We start from the raw sequence: 23,473 nt of genomic DNA, 5'->3' as shown, positions 1-23,473 counted from the left end.
TGTCTTTCAAACACCAAATAAATGGGTCTTTCCATATGCATAGCAGAACAGGAAAGAAAAAACTGAACTGTATGCAGAAGTGCAGATCTTTGTTACATACAGTTTTCTTTTCCTTTAAAATCTCTAAGTTAAGGGATGGCTAGGTGGTGAAGTGGATACAGCATTGGCCCAGGAGGGAGGAGGACCTGAGTTCAAATTCAGCCTCTGACACTTATTAGCTGTGTGACTGGGCAAGTCACTTAACCTTAATTACTTTGCAAAAAAAAAAAAATAAAACCCAAATCAAAAAAAAAAATCTACAAGTTAAACCTGTAGCTTTCAAAGTTGTCCTTCTTGTCTGTTTATTTATATGTTCCTTCTGTTTTCATTATGGTACGTTTTAAATTAATGCATAAATGCAAAAATGAAGATAATTGTTTATGTTAAATGACAGTGGAAAGGTTAGGATAGTAAGGAAGCAAAAGAGGTGCACATTGGGGGAATTTCCAACCTCTCCTGATAAGAAAAGGAAGATGGCCTGTTGTAGGCAGGATCACAAAAGCTGTTGGAAAAGTAGAAGGAAAGAAGCCTGGCTCATCTCTTTTAATATCTCTCCACTGGGAAGATCTTTCTAAGCAGCTAGGTGGCTCAGTGGGTGGAAAAGTGGACCCGCAGGCAGAAAGACCTGAGTTTAAATCTGACCTCAGACACTGACGGGCTGTAACCATACTCTGCCTCAGTTTCCTCATCTATAAAATGGGGATAATAATAGCACCTACCTCAAAGGCACTCTGAAAATCTAAAAACAAGGTATCAATGTTAGCTATTATTACTCAACACACCTTTAAATTCTTCTTCTTTCAGTTTAAGCCTCTGTTCCAGGTTTAAATTAATTAATTCTCTGGGCCTGAGATAAACACAATGAAAAGTTGTACCTGCCTTTCCTGAATTACTTTATACAGTATGCTTTCTCAAAAAGTGATTTCTGCCTCAATTCTCTTGAACTTGATGCTAACAGCTTCTAGAACCAGGAGGGCTATTAGCTGATATACTGCCTAAGTTTAGGTCGCTGCCATTAGCCCTTCTACTGTAACTTTCTCATAAATGAAGATGCTTTTATGGGGCTGAGAACAGAGAATTATAAACTCCTAAAAGCTGGAAGGGATCTAGAAATCTAATCTAACTCCTATCTTCATAGATGTTATCTGTAAAAAAATCCTGGGTTTTATTCCCTTTTTAAATTTAGTTTTGAAACTAATTTCCTTGGTGTTAGGGAGCTCCTAGTAAGGATTTTTCTCTTTGAAAAGAGAGAAAAGCACATCTTCAAAATGAAGAAGTATGATTAGCTGGCCTCTAGGGTCTCTTTAGCTCTAAGATCCTATGAAAAAGCCGCTGGCTTGGCTCCCCCTACAGTTTTATTATTGTCTCTTAATTTCTCTCATAATTTCAAATTCTTTCTATAAAAAGAGGCCTTTGTTCTTGGTCAGTTGTGTCCAACTCTTGGTGACTGTATTTGGGGTTTTCACGGCAAAGATACTGGAGTAGTTTACCAGTTCTTCCTTCAGCTCATTTTACAGATGAGGAAACTGAGGCAAACAGGGATAAGTGACTTGTCCGGGGTCACATAGCTAGTAAGTAAGATTTGAACCCAGGAAGGTGAGTCTTCCTGACTTTAGGCCTTGTTCTCTATCTATTGCACCACATAACTGCCCCCAAAAGGGTCCTCCTTAGAGTTAATTCTTCATTATCTAGTATCTAACAATATAGAGAATTATGCACATAAATATTAGCATGTCTGTATCTTTCCTTCTTTTCTCCAGGCTATGGCCTACCTTTCTGCTTAGAAATAGGGTGGTGCATCTAAGAAAAAGCTTTGGATTTTGAATCAGAGGACCTGGGTTCAGATCTTGACTCTGTAGCCATGTATCCCTTGGGTAGTCACTTTACCTCTCCAGGTCTTTGTTTCCTCGTCTGTACAATGAAGTAGTTAGTCTAGATCTGTGATGTCAAATTCAAATAGAAATAGAGCCTCTAAAATGTATATAAGGATTCAAGGGGGTTGCAGATTGACTTGGAAAACAATATGCTAGCATTATCTAGGTTTAAAAAATTTTAATTTGTTTTATTAAATATTTCCCAATTATATTTTAATCTGGTTCAGGTAACACTTGGGAGTGTTGTGGGCCACATTGGGCCACCTTTGGTCCAGATGGCTTCTAAGGTCACTCTACGTCAATAATAATATGTTCTCCAGAGAAAGAATTGATAGAGTCTGAATGCACATCGAAGCATATTATTTTTCATTTTTTTGCTTTTTTTTCAACATTGAGTCTGTGTCTTCTTTCACAACATGACTCATATGGTAATGTTTTGCATGACTGAACATGTATACTCTATGTCAAAATGCTAAACCATCTCAAAGGGTGGGGAAATGGAGAGAAAAAATTTGGAGCTCAAATTTTTTTAAATTGGATGTTAAAAATGGACTCTATATGTAATTGGGGAAAAATAAAATGTTATTTAAAAATAATTCTACAATCCTAGGATCCCTTCCTCAGTAATGTCTCACAGAAGGAAAAAAAAAGAGAAATTTACTCCAAGGTTCTTGGCCTCTTTGTTATATAGCTCTGGGGAAAGCTTTGTAGAAAGTGGAAGGTAAAGACATTATCAAAAATGGAGAATATTGACTGCTCTGTTTACTCATCTTTGTGTCACTCACATGTTGCCAATATAGTGTGTACTCAATAAATGTTGGTTTAATAGAAAAAATAAAATAAAATGGTAGGGGAGGGGATAATTAGAATCAGCAAACACACTGGTATGATATCAGAGGTGCCATGAAGGCCCGATGCCCCACACAAACACTGTTTTCATAGGCTTCCTTTTACCTATGATTCATATAATGGGGCAAAATCTTTCACTTTAGGATTATAAATAAGTCTAATATAAATATTTCTAGGAGACTTTTGATGGATTGACTTAAATGCACACAAAGGTATATAACGACTGAGAAACAGATTGTAAACAGAGCTTGTAATAAAAACGGCCTGCAACTACATAGTGTTTAAAGGCCTACATAATTTTTTTAATACATTATCTCATTGAGGCCCCACAATAGTGCCCTGGGGGCAGGTGCTATTATAATATCTCCATTTTACAAATGAGGAAATTAAGGCTGAGAGCATGTGAAGCAGGTTGGAGCTGAGGTCTTCCTGACTTCATGTCCACAGTTATTTCTGCTTTACCAGCTTTCTTTTGTGATGAGGCAGTAGAGACAGACCTCTCAGAAAGAGAAGGCCAGGGATGCAGAAGACAAACTCAGACTTCTTCACAAGGAGAATTGATATAGCCCCTACTATGTGGCAGACACTGTGCTAAGCGCTTTTTTGCCGACTTAACATTATCTCATTTGATTCTTACAACAACCATGCAAAGTGGTTAATAATAATAACACTATATTATTATTATATTATATAATTATTAATACAATATCATATTATAATATATATTATATATATGTTATTATATATAGTGCCTTCTATGTGCCAGGCACTATGCTAAGTTCCCCTTTTGCCCCCAAGCATTATCTCAGTTAATACTCACAACAACTCTGAAAGGTAAACAATAACATTAATACAGTGCTGGATTTAGAGTCAGAAAAACCTGAGTTCAGATCCTGCCTTTGACACTTATTAGCTGTGGGACCTTGGGCAAGTCACTTAACCTTTGTTTGACTTAGTTTCCTCATCTGTAAAATGGGGGCTAATAATAGCACCAGCCTCAAAGGGCTATTATTGTTTGGATCAAAGGAGATGACATATGTAAAGTGTTATTTAAACATTAAATGTTTATTATTATTAACTATTATTTTGCTATTATGGCTTCCTGTTACCTCCAGGATCAAATACAAAATGCTCTATGTGGCATTCAATGCCATTCATAACCTACCCCACTCCTGTCTTTCCAGTTTTCCAACGCATACTCTTCAATCCAGTGACCCTGGCCTCCTGGCTGTTCCATGAAAAAGATACTCCATCTCTCAGTTGCAGGCATTTTCTCTGGTTATCCCTCATGCCAGGAATGTTCTTTCTTTCCTGCTCCTAACTACTCATCTCCCTGGCTTCCTTTTAAATCTCAACTAAAATCTCAACTTCTGTAGGAAGCTTCCTCAACCCCTCTTAATTCCTTTCTAAGCCTTTCTCTGTTAATTATTTCCCATAAATATAACTGGCTAATATATAATGATTAATATAACATATATGTGTAGATATGTACCTCACATATAGCTTGCTTTGTAAACATTTGTTTGCACATTATATCCCCCATTACACTACAAGTTCCTTGAGGGGAGGGATGCCTTTTGCTTCTTTTTGCATAACCAGCACTTAGCACAATATCTGGCACATGGTAGGTACTTAATAAATGTAACTGATTATTATCAATATTCTTGTTATTATTATTGATTTCATTGTGGCTTTAGGACACATTTTGTAGAAGGAACAGTACCATGAGAGGTAGGTTCATTCAATGATGTTTGCCTCAGGCTTACAACAAAATAAGATTTTGTAGATTGACTGATAGCAAGGGATAGGGTAGCCTAGGAGGATGCTAAAGAGGGGCTGAGAATGGAGGTGGGAGAAAGAGTACTCTAACAAGACAATTTGCACAAGAACTCATAAAATGAGTTCATTAAATCAAAAGTCGATTATGATTTCATTTTTCATGCTACCAATTCATTATTCTCCACTTATTTTTTTTTTTTTTTGGTTTAATCATCTGAGGTCAATCAAACAAACAAACAAACAAGAGAAAGAATGTCTGTTATTACCTAGTTTCCTGGCCAGTCCAAAGTCAATGAGCTTGATCCTGGTCCCAGTCTTATTGACACACATGATGTTCTCAGGTTTGAGGTCGAGGTGGACGATACCCTGCTTGTGGATATACTCCACACCTTCTGAAATCTGTTTCATGTACTTAATACACTCCCGTTCAGTCAACTCAAAGTCCTCATCGATGATCCGCTCAAACAGCTCACCCCCAGATACACTGGAGGTAGAGAGAGGAATTGTGGGAGAAGAGGAAAATAGAAAGATCAAAGGAGAGATTAAGTCTCCAATCACTCTTAACCAGGGTTTATTAGGTGTTTACTATGTACCAAGAATTGTGCTAAGTGCTAGGGATACAAAGAAAGGCAAAACCAGTCTCTGTCTAGTGCTTTTTGGGACCCACTGAGTCTTCCCTGTCCTATGAGAAGACTTGGTTATTGAGAGTCACACTGAGTTTTCACCACATTTGATGTAAAATAGAGAGAAGAGTTTGGGCTGAGAAGAGGTATTCTGATGTTAGACCAAGAACGGTTAGGATATAGAGAAGGAGCATCAAGGTGGGAGTCAGGAAGTTTGCACAGAGGGCAATGGAACTTATGTCTTGGACAGTGACTGAGACTGTATGTTTGTAACAAAAGTGTCCTAGGTCCTAGGTACCTAGGTTATTGTAGGGAAGGGGGTTATCTCATTTTGAGAAAGTGTTCTAAGCCACAGGTTTCTAGATAGCCCACCTGGTAATGACTCAGGGAAGAAATTGGCTAGGGGAGAAGAAGGTACCTTTCTCAGCTTGTTTAAAAAAAAAGGGAAAAACCCTTTAAGACTCGGAAACAAATAGCCAGTTTATAATTGATATGATCCCCAAACTACTACCATCAAAGAAAAGAGGGAAGGACTGCTTTTGTACCCTTCACACTTGTTGTTGATATTTTCTATTATTACTATTTCCATTTTAAGGTTGATGGTCATTTAAGGCTGATTTTAGGATAAGAACAGGAGTGGACCTATGAGTTCACTGCTATAAATTGAACCCTTAGCTGAGGAAATTTTGTCTACCAATGCAAGCTGGTACCTTTCTGAAGGTAATAGTATTAGAGAGTTGCCTACAGGATCATACAGCTCATAAATGTCAGAGATGGGACTTGAATCTGGGTCTTACTGGAATCCATTTCCTCATTACCTCCAGCTCATAGGTTCTTTCCCTCCTTCCCTTTAAGATGCAGCTTAAAATTATTTTTGACATCAAGCTTTTTCTGATCCCCTCAAGTGCTAGTACCCTTCCTCCTAAGCTACCTTCTGTTTAACTACTGTGTATATATTTGAATTTATTGATGTTATATTTATGATACTTATATATATTTACATGTGGATTTGTCTATATCATTTGAATGAAAGCTCCTTGTGAGTAGGGGTTGTTTAATTCTTTCTGATTATATACTCAGTGCAATGCCTGACACACCATGGGGGCGTGATAAATACTTGCTGATTAACTGATCAATTCAAAGCTCCATTCACTCTGCCATGCTGTCTGATTTTACTTGTATAAAAATATTTGGGGAAAGGTAAGGGAGAGAGGCATCCCATCTGGTATCTGTTATCACCAGTTGGGTTGAACATTAGTATTTAATAGGAATTTGTTTAGTTTGATACTTCCTAAGATCAAATTTCTGAATCTCCACCTTGGACTACTATGAATTTACTGTGGCCATCTTTAGTTAACTCTTCATTACAAGCATTACCAGCCAGAAGCAAAGCAACTGCTTAAGCTATCTTCCCCTCCCTCGCTACATTTGTAAATGCAAAACTAATCTATAGCTTGAGACACTTCAGAGGAATGCATCAAACTTTCTCTAAGGGATTTTTGAACATTCTTTAAATGTCTCAATTTAAAGAGGTAGCATGAGGTAGAACATTGGTGTCAAAATCAAGTAGAAATGGGGACCATTAAACTGTACCTAAGAATCCCCGTGGGATGCATATTGACTTACTTTTGACATATGACATCTATTTTTTGGTATTTTTATTTATTTTGTTAACTATTTCTCAATTCTATTTTAATTTGGTTCAAGCTGTACTCGGTAGTGTTGTGGGCTGCGTGTTTGACGCTTCCGGTGTACTATACAGAGAACAACAACATGTGGCAAGTCCTCAAAGAGATGGGAGCACCACATCATCTTACTTGTCTCCTGAGGAACCTGTATGTGGGCCAAGAAGCGACAGTTTGAACTGAACATGAAACACCTTATTTATTTAAACTACACACAGAGTACATCACGTGAAATGCCAGGCTGGATGAAGCAAAGCTGGAAACGTTGCCAGGAGAAATATTTACAGTCTCAGATGTGTAGATGATACCACTCTGATGGCAGAAGTTGAATAATTAAGAAGAATCTTGATGAGAGTGAAAGAGGAGAGTGTAAAAGTTGGCTTGAAACTTAACATAAACGTCCCCTCATCCCCCCAGAAACCCTAGTATCCTACAAACTAGTCCCATCACTTTCTGTCAAACAGAGGGAGAAGAAATGGAAGCAGTGTCAGATTTTATTTTCTTGGGGTCAAAGATCATTGCAGATGGCGACTGTAGCTATGAATTAAAAGACACTTGCTCCCTAGAAGGAAAATTATGGCAAATCTGGATAGCATACATAGCAGAGACATAACCTTGTCAATAAAGGTCAGTATAATCAAAGCTATGTATGGCTGTGAGAGTTGGATTGTAAGAAAAGCTGAGTACTGCAGAATCTTGTGATGCTGGAGAAAACTTCTGAGAGTTTTTTGGACAGCAAGGAGGTCAAATGAATACATACGTAAATTAGTTCAAACTATTTACTAAAAGGTCAAATACTGAAGTCGAAGCTTAAACCTTCTGGCCACATAATAAGAAGATGGGGCTCACTGGAAAAGACCGATGTTGGGAAAGATTGGTGGTAAAAGGGAAAGGGGATGGCAGAGGATGAGATGGGTAGACAGTGTAACGGAAACAACAAATATGAACTTTTACAGACTTTCAGGGACAGTGGAGAATGGAAAGGCCTGACATGCTATCATCCTTGGGGGTCACAAAGAGTCAGACTCAACTGAATGACTGAAAGACATGAGAGAATTGGCCTCAAATTCAGGAAGACAGAAGTTGAAGTCCGCTCTCTGATACACACTGGCTCTGTCATTCAGCGACTTAGTCACTTGACAAGTCACTTGGCCTTGAGGTGCTCTCCACCACTCTATAAAATTAAAAGTTCACAGAGAGGTATTGACCTACATGAGTTTCCTCACCTGGGAGGTTCCTATGTGAATGAGATCACAGTTCCTATTGCTATGCTAAACAATCTACAAGTATTTATTAAGTACCCACTATCTGTAAGTCACTCAGCGAGGTGCTAGAAATACAGATACAGAGAACAAAACAATCCCCATAGAATTTAGCCGCTGATTTTCCCAGACTTATATGGAAGACCTATTTGATATTCCACATCTCCTTTCTTAATCCCTACAGTAAAAGCTCTTTGTTTGTCAGATTGCTGTGATTCTGCCTCTACTGATTACATAAGGAAAGAAGGAATACAATGTCTATTGTATATTCAAGTGGGTCTAAGCAGCATTGTTATTGACTAACAGACGAGAAGCAGTATGACAGGTAAGACCGATTCTAGGAGTCAGGTGAATAGGTTCCAAGCTTCTGCAATGATCCGGATCTTCTAACACTAGAGGTACTCTGACAAACTGAGACCAGAAGGATGAATATGAATGACTACGCTCAGATGACAGAGGAGGTGTGTGACATCATCTTAGCTTTTGTCTCTTCCTCAACAAGGAGCAAAATTCATCTACAAGCCTCTGACCTATTTTACACATAGAACAGTAACATAGCAGTAGTGCAGGGGATAGAGTGCTGGGCCTGGAATCAGGAAGACCTGAGTTCAAATTTGACCTCAGACACTTACTGGATAGATCATGTAATCTCTTAGGTCTTAGTTTCCTAATCTGTAAAACAGGGGGAGGAGAGCGTTTGACTTGATGATGACAAAGGTCCCTTCTAGCTCTAGATCTATGCTCCTTTGCTAAATTCTCCCTCAGCTGACCTTATTTCAACACATTTGCCTGCCTAGCCTTGCTTGTCTAGGCAGTAAGAATCTGCCTCTGTGTGCTGCGGTGCTGGGAAGGAGAGTGGGTATGCTGCTTGACTGGATTCATTAGAAAACAATACTGATAGGCAGGAAGTTATTGAGGCTCGACAAAATTGCCGCTTACGAATCTCTAACTCCTTATGTTCTAATTCTCTGCTCATCAAGTAACCAGCTGACCTATAACAGGGTCAGACTAACTTAAAAGAAAGAGGTTCCCCATACATATTTCAAGTCCCAATTCCTGGGCATGGTATATCCGTCATCATGAATTCATCACTTGCCATTCCCACTTAAAAATAACTTGTGTTTGTTTAGGGTGAATTAATCTCTAGAGCATTAGAACACTCTTCGCAAAATTTGAGTTTCTAAGTTTGCAAAGCACAGGGACCCCATCAAGGGATAGCCCTCCCATGAGACTTTGCTTGAGGCAATAGCTCTCCTTATACATCCTGGCCCTAAACTGATTCACTTTCCCTACCTTGGGTTGTGTAGTTTTTCCTAGGTTGAGGGAAGCCATTAAGATTTTTGAACAAAGGAAAAAAATATATATATATATATGGGAAAAAAGACACTTACACGATAATTTTGTTATATATTTGAAAAGAACAGCAAGTTGTGCATAAAAGATTTGCAGTTTCATGTGCAACCATCTTTTTATTGTATTATGTTATTGTTATGGAAATGCTGTTTTACCCCATACATTAAAAATAAAACAAAAATTTAAAAAGTAACAGGATAAAAAGTAAAAGAAGAAATAAAAATATTTTTGATCAAAGTTTTCTTACTGGACATCAGGCTGTCAGAATGAAAAAAAACACCAAGGGATTGTAAATATGAGGGATCATAACTCATAATGACTATTTACAGTGACATGATTATCTAACATTACCAAATACTTTTCTGATGAGAATATTGTGAGGTAGGTAGTGTAAGTATTATTATCCCTTTTTTAGAGACGAGAAAGTGGAGTTCTGGGACTTACCTATAGTCACACGGCTATTAAGAAACTGAACTAGGAGTATCTTGACTCTTACTCTAATGCCCTTCCCACTACATTAAGGACTTAATCACTTTAAGGCATTAGATTGCTATCAGTTATTATGACCATTACACATCGTCAATGTCAGGTCTCTGAGGTAATCCCAAATAGCATACGCAATTGTCCTTCAAGTTAAATGAGATAAAAGGACAATAGCACAAGAGGTTCTTATAATTTATAAGGTGTTCTCTGGCAGATCATCCAAAAAAGTAGCTGTTGCCCTAGTTGTTACTGATAGAGGCTTTTGTAGAAGAAAAGACTAGATAAAGGCAGCTAGGCAGTGTAGTGGATAGAATTGTGCTCCATCCACTGCGCCACCTAGCTGCCCCATGGACGTCGTTTTTGCTACTAACTTGCATGAAAGAAAGCATTGAGGGCACATCTAAGAACTTTTCACATCACAGTGCTGGGAAGGAAAATTAGTCCCAATGGTGACAAAATCAATATTTAAAAACCAGATCTTGAAATGTTAGGGAGCTTTGGGAAAGTAGAATTCCATAACGTGTCCTGGGAGTAAAACCAGAGAGTGGCATAACTAGATTTAGAACAAGGAATTTAAGACCACGAGGGAGGGGGAAATGGAGTAAATTTTGAGCAAATCCTCTGAGAATCACTGATAATACAAAGCTTGGAAGGAGCATATACCAATGACGATAGTATCACCTTCTGAAAATTACAGAACCTTAGAGTTGGAAGGGATCTCAGAGTTGCTCTGGTCCTTTAGTAGCCTGAAATAATGGGCCAAAAACAACACAGGTAAATCCACAGTCCCACTTATAAAAATATCTCCCATACAAATATAGGCTAGGTCAGACATGATGTGACAGCAGTTCATGAGAAAAAGACCTGGGGGTCTTAGTTGGCTCTATATAAGCTAACAATGTGGATATGAAAAAAAGAGTTAACTTGATTTGAAGCTATTTTGATAGAAATATAGCATCTCGATATTTTACCACAGATTTACCCCAATGCTCCATTGTAGCATAGAGGTGAGCCTGGATTTTCTAAGGATAAAAGGCAGAATACAAGGTTTGGCTGGTCCTACCAAGCTGGTAAGGCTTAGGGTATTGTATTAGTGAAGGATTGTGGCTGAGAACCATTCTAGCAAAATTCAGAGAACTTCATCACCAGAAGATTGACTACTAAGAATTTATTTTTTAGTCGGGGGGCACAGTACTTCATGACATTCTCTAGAAAGGCACAGGGAGGTAGTGCAGTACTCGTACCAATGAAATAATGAAGTACTAGAATAAATTACCAGATCACAGAAATCATAGTTTGGTTGAATTCTTTGCAGATCAGACTACATCTGGAATATTGCAGATTGAGTTCCAAGTACCTCATTTCACACAACCTATTGAAAAACTGCAATACATTCAGAAAGGAGCTATTGGAATGCTGAGGAGTCTAGAAACAACTGTCTATGAGGAATGCTTACAGGATCGGGGTATGGTTAGCCTCCAGAGGAGAATCCTTTTGGGTGGGAGACTTGATAGCTGTCCTCAAGTGTTTAAAGCACTGTCATGTAAAAGAGGAAACCGACATCTTGTGTATCTAGCTCCAAAGAGCAGGGTTGGAGCCAAAGAAGGGGAAATGATCAAGAGACCCATTGCAGTTCCAGATAAGGAAGAACTACCAGTTTGACAAACAGCGCTGTCAGGGGAAAAGGTTACTTTGAGAGAGAGCAGCTCCCTTTCACCAGACATATTCAGAGGATCAATGAGCATCTGTCAAGGAGGCCCTAGAGATTTCTGTTCTGGGAGGGAGGCTGAAGGTTCCCTTCAACTCTAAGATTCTTCTCTGTTTATGATTCACAATGAGAAATGGCGATAGCAGCCCAAGCTCTGTACCAATAGATGGGTTATGGGGAAGAGACAAGCTATAGAAACTCCCTCAGACCTGTACCCTAGACTTTATCTAGTAGCTACAGCACAAAGAAGAGGTCTGGAGAAAAGCTTAGGAGAAAGCCTCAGTAGAAAAGAGATTTGGTTGAAGAGACTGGGAATGTTTTAAGAAAACTTCAAATGGGATCATGAAGAGCCACACACAACTGAAACGACTGAACAAAACAAGCGTGATTAAGCTTATCGTGCTTGAGGACTCAGCTTTGGGGGTAGGGAGGGCTTGTTACATGATAACTTCCAGCAGTTGATGTCAAGTCAAAGTAGAAGAGGCTGTCTTGGAGAGTTGGATGAGTTCCATGTCCTAGAGTCTTTAAACAGAGTTTGGATGACTATTTGTCAGATGCATGTTTCAAAGCAGGAATTAGAATGAATGGCCTTTGAGGTCCTATCCAACTATAAGGTTCTTGGATGTACCTAGTTCCTTCCATATTAGAGGTAGCACAGGTAGAAGCTGAGAGACCTGGGATCCATTTCCAAAATGCTGTATATTAGCAAGTCACTGCTTCTCCCTTTCCCTAACTACCTGCTCTTAAGGAGGTAACATTTTAATGGAGGAGGAGGCCAATACATAAAGGGCATTTAGATAGAAAGAGCTGATACATCGTTTTGTGATTTAGAAAGAGGCATTCAGATTTAGTCTTTGTTAAAAGTCAAGTTCTCCATTCTCACCTCTGCCTCAAACTAAGACTTTATAGTCTCACTGTATTTAAGACTATTCTTCGTTCAAGAGGGAGGGGGATGATGGGTGAAAGTCAGTCCAGCTGAAAACTTTATACATTTTCTCCCTGTGTTTTCCATTCAGCTTGCCAATTCCTAATTCCAAGCTAAGTATGGAATTCAATGCACCAGCCCTGCTGCCCTCTTTTGCCCAAACCCCTCCTGCTCCCGGCCCTTTCCCTTGTATCTGCACTCAAAAATTTATACAAGTACTGACATAAATATTCCATTACTGGATTAGGTGCCAAGGGCATAATGACTGTGGTGGTAGCCATGTGGAGGAAGGAGGCAGGCAGTTGAGCTTGGGGTTGAGGACTTCTTCAAAGTGACTGAGGATTTTTTTTTATCTGATGTCACTCAATAGGATCATAAAATTCTAAGAGTTAGATATTATCTCATTCAAATGTGCCCTCTTTTATTGTTTCCCTTTCTATACATGGGAGAAAGCTGATATTAAGTCAAGATTAGAACTCAGGTCTCCAGATTCCTAACCCAGTGTTGTTTCCACAATGTTGCTCACACTATCCTTAAGTATGGATTTGGTGTGGAAGGACTTTTTCTCCAACAGGAAATAGTTTAAGAAATACCCTTAGCACTTAGGGTAGGAGGAACAAAGCAGTATAAAGCAAATGGTAGTAGAGAGTTTAGGGCTGAACCAGGGTAGGGAGATGATGTAGCATGGGCAAGTGTCTCAAAACTGTCCTCTCTCAGGCTCCTGGACATCCACCTGCTTCACTTTCCTGAGGAAAATGCTGTATCTTAGCCTTTACCCACTGTTGAAAACTCAAGAGCTCAGCATGAGTACTTTAGAGAGGATGAGAGCATCTGGTTGGTCCATTGCCATCAGCACAGATTGTAGGGGTGAGGTTCAGGGTTGAAATAAAGTGACAAAATAATTGGCTCTCCCCAAATCCACAAAAATCTTCTGACTAGAAAAGATGCTGAGAAGTCAACTAGTCTAATCCCCCATTCTTTTGTACATTCTACCTAACTCAACAGAGAGAACTGAAGATCTTTGATGAATTAGGAGAGGTTAAGGGAAAAAGGATAGATGGGACTACAGAGAGATGAAGAATTCTGCCTTGGGTCACAGAGACCCAAAATTTGAGTCCTGGACACCCCAGAATGGGTTCTTGTGCCTTAAATAAAGCTTTGGAGAGGAAAAGATTTAATTTCTCTCCCTCCTTTCTCTTTCTTCTCCCTCTCCCGGCCTCCAACTCTCCCACTTCTCTCCCACTTTGGTTTGTAGTTACCTACTGTTGAAATCTCCCTGATAAAGGGCAGCCAATGTAATCAGTGGTACCATGTTCTTTGGTTTTTAAATTGTGAGAGTGGTGATAGGAGATGAGGAGGACAGGTAGAAGTGACCTATGGCTTTGGATGCTGTGTTACCTTGGGGAGAGGGTTTTAGGAAGGAGTGTATGGGTGGGAAGCACTCACATTTCCAAGACCATGACGATGTTGGCTTTCTCCTCAAAGGCATCAACACATTGCACAAGCTTGGGGTGGTGTAGACAGTTCATGATATCGATCTCCTGCCGGATATTCTCTTTATCTTTTGCTGAATATGCCTTGAAGAATTTCCCTGCCCAAATTTTTCCAGTTTTCTTTTCAACAAGTCGAAAGACCTGTCCAAATTTCCCACTGTAAAAGGAAAAGAGAGGTTGGGGTGAGGTGAAAAAGGATCATTTAGCCATCATACCCATGAGATGTAGACCAGAGTTAGTAAACCTCCTTTGCATCCACTTGAACTTTTGCAAATTCATCCAACTATATCCCATGTCTCCTTCCCTACGGTATTTCTCCCATTAGATTGGGAGCATATTCCCCAAGGCTAGAGACTCCTTTTCTTTTATCAGGCCAGGAGTTCTTAGCTTTTTTTATATTATGGACCACTTCATCAGTCTTTCTCAGAATAATGTTTTTTAAATGAATAAAATATGTAAGCTTACAAAGAAGTCCAAATATATCAAAATACAGCTATTAATAGATTATACATTGTACCCTAGTTTAAGAAGTCCTGCATTAGACTCTTCTCTCTCCCTTATTTATTTAAGGTAAAACCTCAGGGTGACTGGTGATGGATTAAAAACTAGGGGAGATCTTAGGGATGGAGATCACCTTCCTCCATTGACTCTCCCTCTTCCATGAGACAAAACTAATGCTAATTTCATTCCCATTAATGAGTGTAATGAATGAGCCCTATATTTCAACAGAAATGATGAACTTAGATTAGTCAGATCCAAGGGAGGGTGGGGTGTACTTCTGGCTCCCCTGACTTCTAGGGATAGTTTTTTAAATCTTTTTTTTTTTTTTAATCAGACTTGTGATTTCATCAGTATAAGAAGCTCCTGGTGAGAAAAATTCCTTTAGCAAAGCAGATCTACACCTTCCGTATGACTTAGTTTTTTTTTTTTTTTTTAAAGAAGTTGCCTCAGGACACTAACAGAATAAGAGAATGATACAGTCAGCATGCATAAAGCAGAACTTTCTCTGACTTTGAGGCCAGTGCTCTAACCATTAGGCTACTCTTCCCCTCTCCAGTTGGGGTTGTATGGGCGTGATGGAGAATTATATCATTAATAGGAAATACTTTTATAAATCTTAGCAGCTGCTAATTCAGGCAGTGCATTTGAATGCCTTCTTGGTGGTAATGATGGGGTTCAGTTGTTCGCAAAGATCGAGAGTAAAATAAGTGGGAATTTGTGAAAGTAACACCCTATGTTTAGACAAGTGATGTTCCCTGAGAATCAGCCTCCTATCTTGCTGCCATTCCAAAGCCACTATCCTCCAAGCTGGAGAGTAAGCTCCCTTCCCACTTACGATCCTAATCTCTCCTCGATGTCATAGAAATCAGCAACTTTTTGTTCGGTGTTGATTGCCACTGTCCGGTAGTCTACCTCTGGCTCCTTCTCATCTACAAACAGGGGATCAGGGTTAGGTTCAATCAGAATCTGTCCTCCCCTCTGCCCAAGATTTACATCCCCCATCCCAGTATAATTAACCCTGTCTTGCACCCCAACTTAATTTCAGAGAGAATGATGGGGCATTCCATACCATCATCTGACAGTTCCACTTCATCCTTAGGTTCTGTTGGGGGGGAAAAACAAGAGAGATAAGAGTCAGACACGGTTCACTTAGTGGTGAACATCCAAAAAAAGTGGTGGAAGCACAGGAGACCATGACTCAGCTTTACCAGGCACAAATCTCTGACCATGAACCCAGAACCATGTAAGAGTTACCCTCCCTCCTCTCCTCTCCTTTACTTTGTGGTGCCAGTGGGGAAATGACCACAGGGTATGGAACAAGAGAAAACAGGGGGAAAGACACTAACTTTTAAAAAGATGACAACTATCTAGAGATGGTTAAAAAGGGGCATGGTTCTGCAAGAATGCCAAGAACAAGAAAGTCCAGAACAAAGTGAGGTTGGCAAGAGATATGAAATGATGTTAGAGATCAGAAGAAGATCCAGAGAGTTATGGGACTGCTAGTTGGCATAGATGGGATTATGATTGTGGATGACAGAATGAGGGCAGAACTAATAAACATTTAATTTGCTTTTCTTTCTCCACCAAGAAGAGTTATATTCAGACTGGAAAGTGTAGAACAAATATGGCTAACAAGAGAATGGAAATCCAAGAGAAGTTGGGAGATATTAAGATAATATCTTGCTATAATTAGCAAGTTCAAGTCATTCAATCTAGATGAACTGTATTTCAGGATACCAAAAATAAAACTTGTGGATTTGATTGCTGAGTCATCATAAATGATCTTTGGGGAACTGTGGATAAAAGGGAGCCATCTGATGAGGCCAGTCAAGGCAAATGTACAAATATTCAGAAAGGGAATAAAAGCAGATTCTTGAAATTATATGGTAAACTTGAGATTTATTTTTGCCAATAGTCTGATACATCTTATTAAAGGAATAGTTTATGACTGCTCTTAAGAAAGGAAAACTACGATTATGAAGATAGAGAATGGATTAATTGAAGATAGGTTATGCTAGACTAACTCCATTTTCTTTTATGACAGTATTACTAAACTGTTAGGGAGATAAATGCAGAGAAACAAATACATAGATGATAAAGAAATATATGGACATTTCTGTCGTTGTTGCTGTTCAGTCATTTCCATCTCTGTGACCCCATCTTGGGGTTTTCTTGGCAAAGACACTGAAGAGGTTTGCCATTTCCTTCTCAACTCTCATTTTACAGATGAGGAAACTGAAGCAAATAGAGTTAAGTGACATGTCCAGGGTCACACAGCTAGTAAGCATCTGAGACTGGATTGAAACTTGGGTCTTATTGACTCCAGGTTCAGCACTCTATCCACTGCTTGCCCTAGCTGCCCATATAGATGTTGAGAAAATAGATCTATATAGATGAGCAGCTAGATGGTGCAGTGGATAGAGTGCTGGGCCTGGAGTCAGGAAGATTCATCTTGAGTTAAAATCTGGCTTCAGGGACTTGCTAGAAATGTGACCCTGGGCAAATCACTTAACTCCATTTGTCTCAGTTTCCTCATCTGTAAAATGAAAGCTGGAGAAGGAAGTGGCCAACCTCTTCAGTGTCTTTGCCAAGAAAACCCCAGATGGGTTCACAGACAGACATGACTGAAATGACTCAACAACACAAGATATATAGATAATAATAATAACTACCATTTACATAGTGCTTCAAGGCTTGTGAAGTACTATCCATCTATTTTTCTGCCGATCTACCTTTCTACATATCTATGTGCTCTCATTTGATCCTTTGAACTCTATGAAGTAGGCCCTGTAATTATTATTCTTATTATCACTCCCATTTTACAGATGAAGAAGCTGAAGGAGAGAATTTAAAATCAGTGTCTGAGGCAGAGTTTGAACTCAGTTCTTACTGACTACAAATATAGAATTATTATAGCACTCTTACCCATTATGCTACCTAGCTGCTGATTTTTAAAGACATATGAGAAATTCTGTTATAATAGTGTTGTGGTGAGATGCAGACTGAATAAATAGCACAGTTAGGTAGATTTAGAACAGAATGATTGAACTCAAAGAATAGTGATTAGTAGATATATATGAAGTTGGAAGAAACTCTTTAGTAAAATATCCTGGAGATCTGTCCATGGTTTTGTTCTAGTTAACATTTTTTTTTTTTATCAATGACTTAGATGTAAGAACAGAAGGTAGGCTTTATCAAGGATGCCCAAGACATAGAGTCCATAGAGATAATGGATATATTAGATAATAGATGCAAGATTTGAAAAGACCCATGACAGGCTAAAAGAATGGATTGAATTTAATAAGATTAAACTTAATAAGGACAAATGGCTGTAATCATAAATAACTCTTCTAACTCGATAATCTGTTTAACACAAGGGGATAAAATACTAAGGGGAAGATAGTAGAAAAGTATGATCCTTAACAAATGATACTATACAAGTACTTTCCTGAAATATTAATAAAGCTGACCTAGAGTACAAGTTATACTAGAGTTACAGATAAAGTCAGCTTAAGCTTAGGGGTAACACTGCAATTAGGAGTATTTTCTTACTAGTAGGCATTTTTAGAATTGGTGCCAGCTTTAGACTTACGTTCCTAATGGGATCATAACATAATATGTTATGATGAGATGAGTTAGGGATGAGACTAGATTAGAATTATATTTAGGGAAAAGTGTTATACCAACTTGGAGTTAGCATGAAGATTATGGATTTCTAGGAATGAGGATTAAATAGGACACCTTATTTGCAAAAAACCAAGGTATCTGGATTTGGAATAAAAGAAGCTGGTTTGGAATGTTAACTCTAGCACTTACTATGGGACCTTGAATTCAGTCACTCAACTAGTTTTCGATTTGCCTAACTGTGCTATCATTCAGTCTGTGTTTCTCCATCTCAGCTACAAGGTTATTATAAAAGAGTCCCTCAGATGTTTTTAAAAATCAGCAGGTAAAATGTTAAAAATTTTCTTTACATGTAAGTGGGGAAAAATAAAATATTATTAAAAAACAATCAGACTCTAGGCGGTGCAATGGATAGGGTTGAACTTTGCAGTCAGAAAGATTGGAGTTCGGATCCTGCCTCAGACACTGATTTACCCTCTATCATCTTCTCTCTGGGTTTCAGTTTCCTCCTCTGTAAAATGAAGGGACTGTACTAGATGGCATGTAAAGTCCTTTTCAGTGCTAAATTAATGATCTTATTCTGGAGGTGGGGCATGAAATTCATCATATTCCAGGCAAAACAAACTCTCTACTGACCAGCCTCAAGATTTGCATTACATTCATTTTGGTTCCTTGACAGAAACTGTATTTCCTTTCTGCAACAGAAATTACCTAGCATGGCCTGTATCTAATAGAAGACTGGGAAAATATTTCATTCTTTCTCTACCTCTCCTCTCTGTCCCTGAAGCTTAGAGTCTGCAATCATCCTTCTCTTCCCCTTCCTATCTACTTAGTAAATAATACAGCTGGGCTTGGGGTTGGGAGAGAGGTTTTCCTGTTTGGAAAGCCCTGAGTAGCCTTGTTCCTCTCCTCTGAATTCCAGGAGATTTCCACACTTCCCTTGGAATCTTAACAGCAAGGGAAAGGAGGGGGTGGTCATTGGGAAATAAGGAAAGTCAAGCTTGTTCCCATCAGACGGATTCAAACTAACTAACCTACTCTAAACAGACTTTTCTAACCCACTAACTGTGTGATGCTGGGCAAATCACTTAACCCTGTTTTCCTCAGTTTCCTCATCTGTAAAATGAGCTGGAGAAGGAAATAGGGAACCACTCCATCATCTTTACTGAAAAAACCTCAAATAAGGTCACAAAGAGTGAGATGCAACTGAAATGACTGAAAAATTACCTTCTTAGAATTTTTTTCTCTTTGGTTTGTTTTCCTGGGGGTTCCTAGATGATTTGTTCCATCTTAACAACTCTTCATCTTTTCTAATAAGTAAGAGTGCAGAGATGCAAAAAGTCTTTCTAACTTCTCTTTAGCTAGTGGGCCAGTCTGCCTGTACTTTCATCAAATGTAATTAGTGATAGTAGATTATAGTTACATATAGCAATTGAGGTTTACAAAACACTTTATACACATTAATTAATTTATTCTTAGCACTATAGAGTTAGAGCTGAAAGAGATGTTAGAAGCCATTGAGTTCAACTTCTTCATTATATAGATGAAGAAAGTGAGGCAAAGAGAGGTTAACAGGATTTGAAATTTGTTTTTCCTGACTCCAAAAGCCATTTCTCTATCCACTACTCCAAGCCAACAACAACCTTTTCATGCTGGTATTGCAGGTATTATCTCCACTTTATAGATGAGGGAACTGAAGCCAAGAGGTAATACAACAAGTAAATGGGTTTGAACTCATGTTCTTTCTTGAATCCACATTCAGTATTATTTCCTTTACATCACTTTGCAGGCAAATAAACATAGTATCTACCCTGTGACAATGCCCTCGATGTTCAAATTTCATCCGGATAACACTCTTCTTCACTTGTCATATTGTTAGCAAATTCTTCTTCATTCCAGACCATTTCTTTCACACTCCTTTACTCTTCTTGTACAAAGAAAAACCTGGCTCCCTTTGGAGGATGACCTTGAACATCTCTTTCAAGCTTGTTGATACTTCTCTTAATCACTCACCATCTACCCTCAACACGATGGGCCAGATGAAGAGGTTGGCATACTCTTTGCTCCCTACTGTCACTTCCAGATCCTCTCTTTCCCACTATCACTCAGTAGCCATCTTTTCTCTTTTGAGGTTCATTGCATCCATCTACATTACCCTGATTGATCCTTGTCACAGTAATATACCAGCCTACTGTAGTTATTTTTTTTTTGCAAAGAGTTCAGTGACAGATTCAGTGTTCTTTTATCTTTCAATACTTACCCTCATTCTTAGGCACTTTGAGATACATGCTAATGTTCCTTCAAAATAAATACCCTAGACTCCTACTTCAGCTACCTTCTCAAATCCTTTTACCTAAAGACCTAACGCATCTCTACTACCTAAAGGAGTGGCCATCTCTTAAATCTTATCAAAACACATAACTGTGCCACCTCCATGATCTTTAAATTTGAAATTCCCTGTTCTCATCCTCATGTGCTTTCCTCCATCTCTTTCTGTCTATCCCATTCCTCTCAAACCTATTCTTTGCCCTCACTGTAAACTTCAGACTCTTCATCCCTCCCTATTTTCCCATTTTGGCTCTACTCTTAATTTCCTTTCTTCAGTCTTGGCCCTATAGTGAACCATTCCCAATGTACACTGTCTTCCATTTTTCACTACCTTCTCTTATACGTCCTCTACCATTAATACCTTACTAGTTCTCAAACCAGGAACTCACACAATCATGCCAACTAGATTCACTATAAATCCATATTAACTAATCTCAGTTGGGCCCTCACCACTACACAGTAATCATCTTTAGACACAAATCACTTCCTTGCTCTTTGAAGGAATTCCTATTGCCTCTAGAATAAAACACAAACCAGTTTGGTACTTAAGATCCTCCGCTACCGTGCTTAGAACTAACTTTCCAGTCATATTTCATACTATTCCCCTTTCACAAAACCATTTTCTGTTGAAACTGGATCTGTGCTCTACCCTCCATTTCCTATACACTCTCGTGCCAGGAATTGTATGTCTTCCTCTCAGAAACTGTATCTCCTTTCATGGCTCTGCTCAGCCACCACTTCTACCATGAACTTTTCCTAAGCCTCTATCAGGGAACATTTAGGGCTCTTTCCCTCCTTAATTTTCCTTATATTATGCTTATTTGTATACAAGCATGTCCCCTCTATAAGAATGCAAGCTCCTTGAGAGTAGGGATTGTTGTCCAATTTCTTGTACACAGTAGGTGCTTTACCAAAGTGTGATGAATTGAATAGATTAAGTCCTGTAAATAGATTAAGTCCTTCATGAATACTCTCTTTCCCCCTCCCCCCTAATTCTTCCAACTGAAAACCTCATTTCAATAACCTACTAAAATTGGACCTATGTACCTCTTCGTAGGGACAGCGAGGTGGTGCAGAGATAGAGTGCTGACTCTAGAGTCAGGAGGACATGAGTTTGAATTTGAACTCAGACACTTCCTAGCTGTGGAACCCTGAGCAAGTCACAACCCTGTTTGTTTCAGTTTCCTCATCTGTAAAATGAACTGGAGAAGGAAATGGCAAACTTCTCCAATATCTTTGCCAAGAAAAGCCTAAAAGGTGGTCACAAAGAGTCAAAAATGACTAAACAACAACCCCTCTTCCTGGTTATAGGAATACCTAGGAAGCCTTGTTTAAAAGCCTACTCATCTTCTCCCCCTGCCTCAGCAAATATTCTCTACTAGCAGTTAGCATTTAGCTCCTTCCTCCAGGAACAGACACCTCAGAACAGACTCCTCCCTAGGCCTCAAGGGAATGTCTTCCTTGCCCAGGAAGTGGCATGCTTCCTGTTTTTCTATCTCATGCTCCCAAAATTATCAAGTTATTTCTCTTTTAAAAAAAAAAGTCTCACTGCTTTTATGAGCTCATTGGGTGATTTCTGCAACTCTCCCTGCCCCTGCTCATTCAGACAATCACCTGGAGAAGGCAGCAGGACAGAGGAAGAGGAGACCACTCCAAGTACTAGGGTTAAGAAAAAAAATCAACTGAACCTTTTATGCACCTGATCAGCCCACAAACACTGCAGACCCACCACTACCAAAAAGGAATTTCCCCCATCTTTGCACATATAATCAAATTAGGACTTGGGATCATTAATGTCAGCCAAGTACAGATATTTGGGGCATGTAGGTGGCACAATAGATAGAGTGCCAGGCCTAGAGTCAGGAAGACTTATTTTCCTGAGATCAAATCTGGCCTCAGACACTTAACAGCTATGTGACCCTAAACAAGTCACCTAACCCTATTTGCCTTAGTTTCCTTATCTGTAAAATGAGAAGGAAACGGCAGACAAACAGCTCCACTGTCTCTGCCAATAAAGATTTGGACACAACTGAAAATAACTAAATAACAAGTGTTTTGAAAGATACTTATGTAAATGTCAATAGGCATGTTAGTTCCACGATCCTGGGCAATTCTCTTAACCTTTCAGTGATTCAGGAAACTATCTGAGACTCCAAGTTACAGAGGAGACACTGACCTCCATGGGTACAGGGAGTTTCCTAAAGTCACAGGTATAGCCCCAATTCCCCAGATAAAAACATCAGTTATCATTACTGATTCCTTTTTAGGGATTTCTCCTCCTCTTCAATGCAGCTCTGAGATGAGGGAAGAGCCTAGAAAACCTGTGATGGAATCCAAGATCAATTGGTCAATGAATGAGCCTTTATTAAGTGCCAGGTATCATGCTAAGCATTAAACTACATGTCACCTCAGTTTTCTGTGTCCCAGATTCTCTAAGCCTGGCCTAGATTTCTTCATCTCTTAAATGAAAGAGTTGGACTGGATGACCTCTAACTTTCCTCCAGTTCTAACTTCTCTTAAGTTCATTACAAAGACTCTCTTTCTCCAAAGTCTTACCCAAAAGCCCTTGATGATACATTCGTTTGTTTAGATCCTCCAATAGCTATTTTGAAAAGGAGGGATTCCTAGTTTGATGTTGCAGATTTAGGATTCCCGATGACATCTCAGAGGTCAGTTGATCATCATTCATTATTTACTATGTGCCAGGCACTGTGCTAAGAACTGGAGATACAAAGAAAGGCAAAAGCCTAGCCCTTGATCACATTCTAATGGGGTAGAAAACATGCAACCAAATATGTACATATAAGGTACATACATACAATGTAAATGGAAGTTGAAATCTTACAGAAGACACTTGGGGAGTGGGAGGAGGGACCACAAAGCCTCTTGCAGAAGGCAGGATTTAAGTTGAGTCTTGAAGGAAACCAAGAAAGCTAGGAGGTAGAGG

General features: G+C 39.1%; 1 protein-coding gene across 8 annotated transcripts in view; it reads right to left on the bottom strand.

The window, feature by feature from the left end:
• Nucleotides 1–23,473, bottom strand: part of MYLK (myosin light chain kinase) — a 454,770-nt gene that overhangs the window by 38,511 nt on the left and 392,786 nt on the right. For all 8 annotated transcript variants that reach the window (XM_072613766.1, XM_072613765.1, XM_072613763.1 and 5 more), the window contains 4 exons: nt 15,644–15,676; nt 15,410–15,503; nt 14,027–14,230; nt 4,808–5,025 (listed from right to left, as the gene is read on the bottom strand). In XM_072613766.1, the coding sequence (XP_072469867.1) occupies nt 4,808–5,025; nt 14,027–14,230; nt 15,410–15,503; nt 15,644–15,676 (549 nt within the window). The remainder of the gene's footprint in view (nt 1–4,807; nt 5,026–14,026; nt 14,231–15,409; nt 15,504–15,643; nt 15,677–23,473) is intronic.

Source organism: Notamacropus eugenii, chromosome 5 (assembly GCF_028372415.1).
Source record: "Notamacropus eugenii isolate mMacEug1 chromosome 5, mMacEug1.pri_v2, whole genome shotgun sequence".
Lineage (NCBI taxonomy): Eukaryota > Metazoa > Chordata > Mammalia > Diprotodontia > Macropodidae > Notamacropus > Notamacropus eugenii.
Note: the sequence above shows the minus strand (reverse complement) of the source record. Positions and strands in the feature narration are given on the sequence as shown.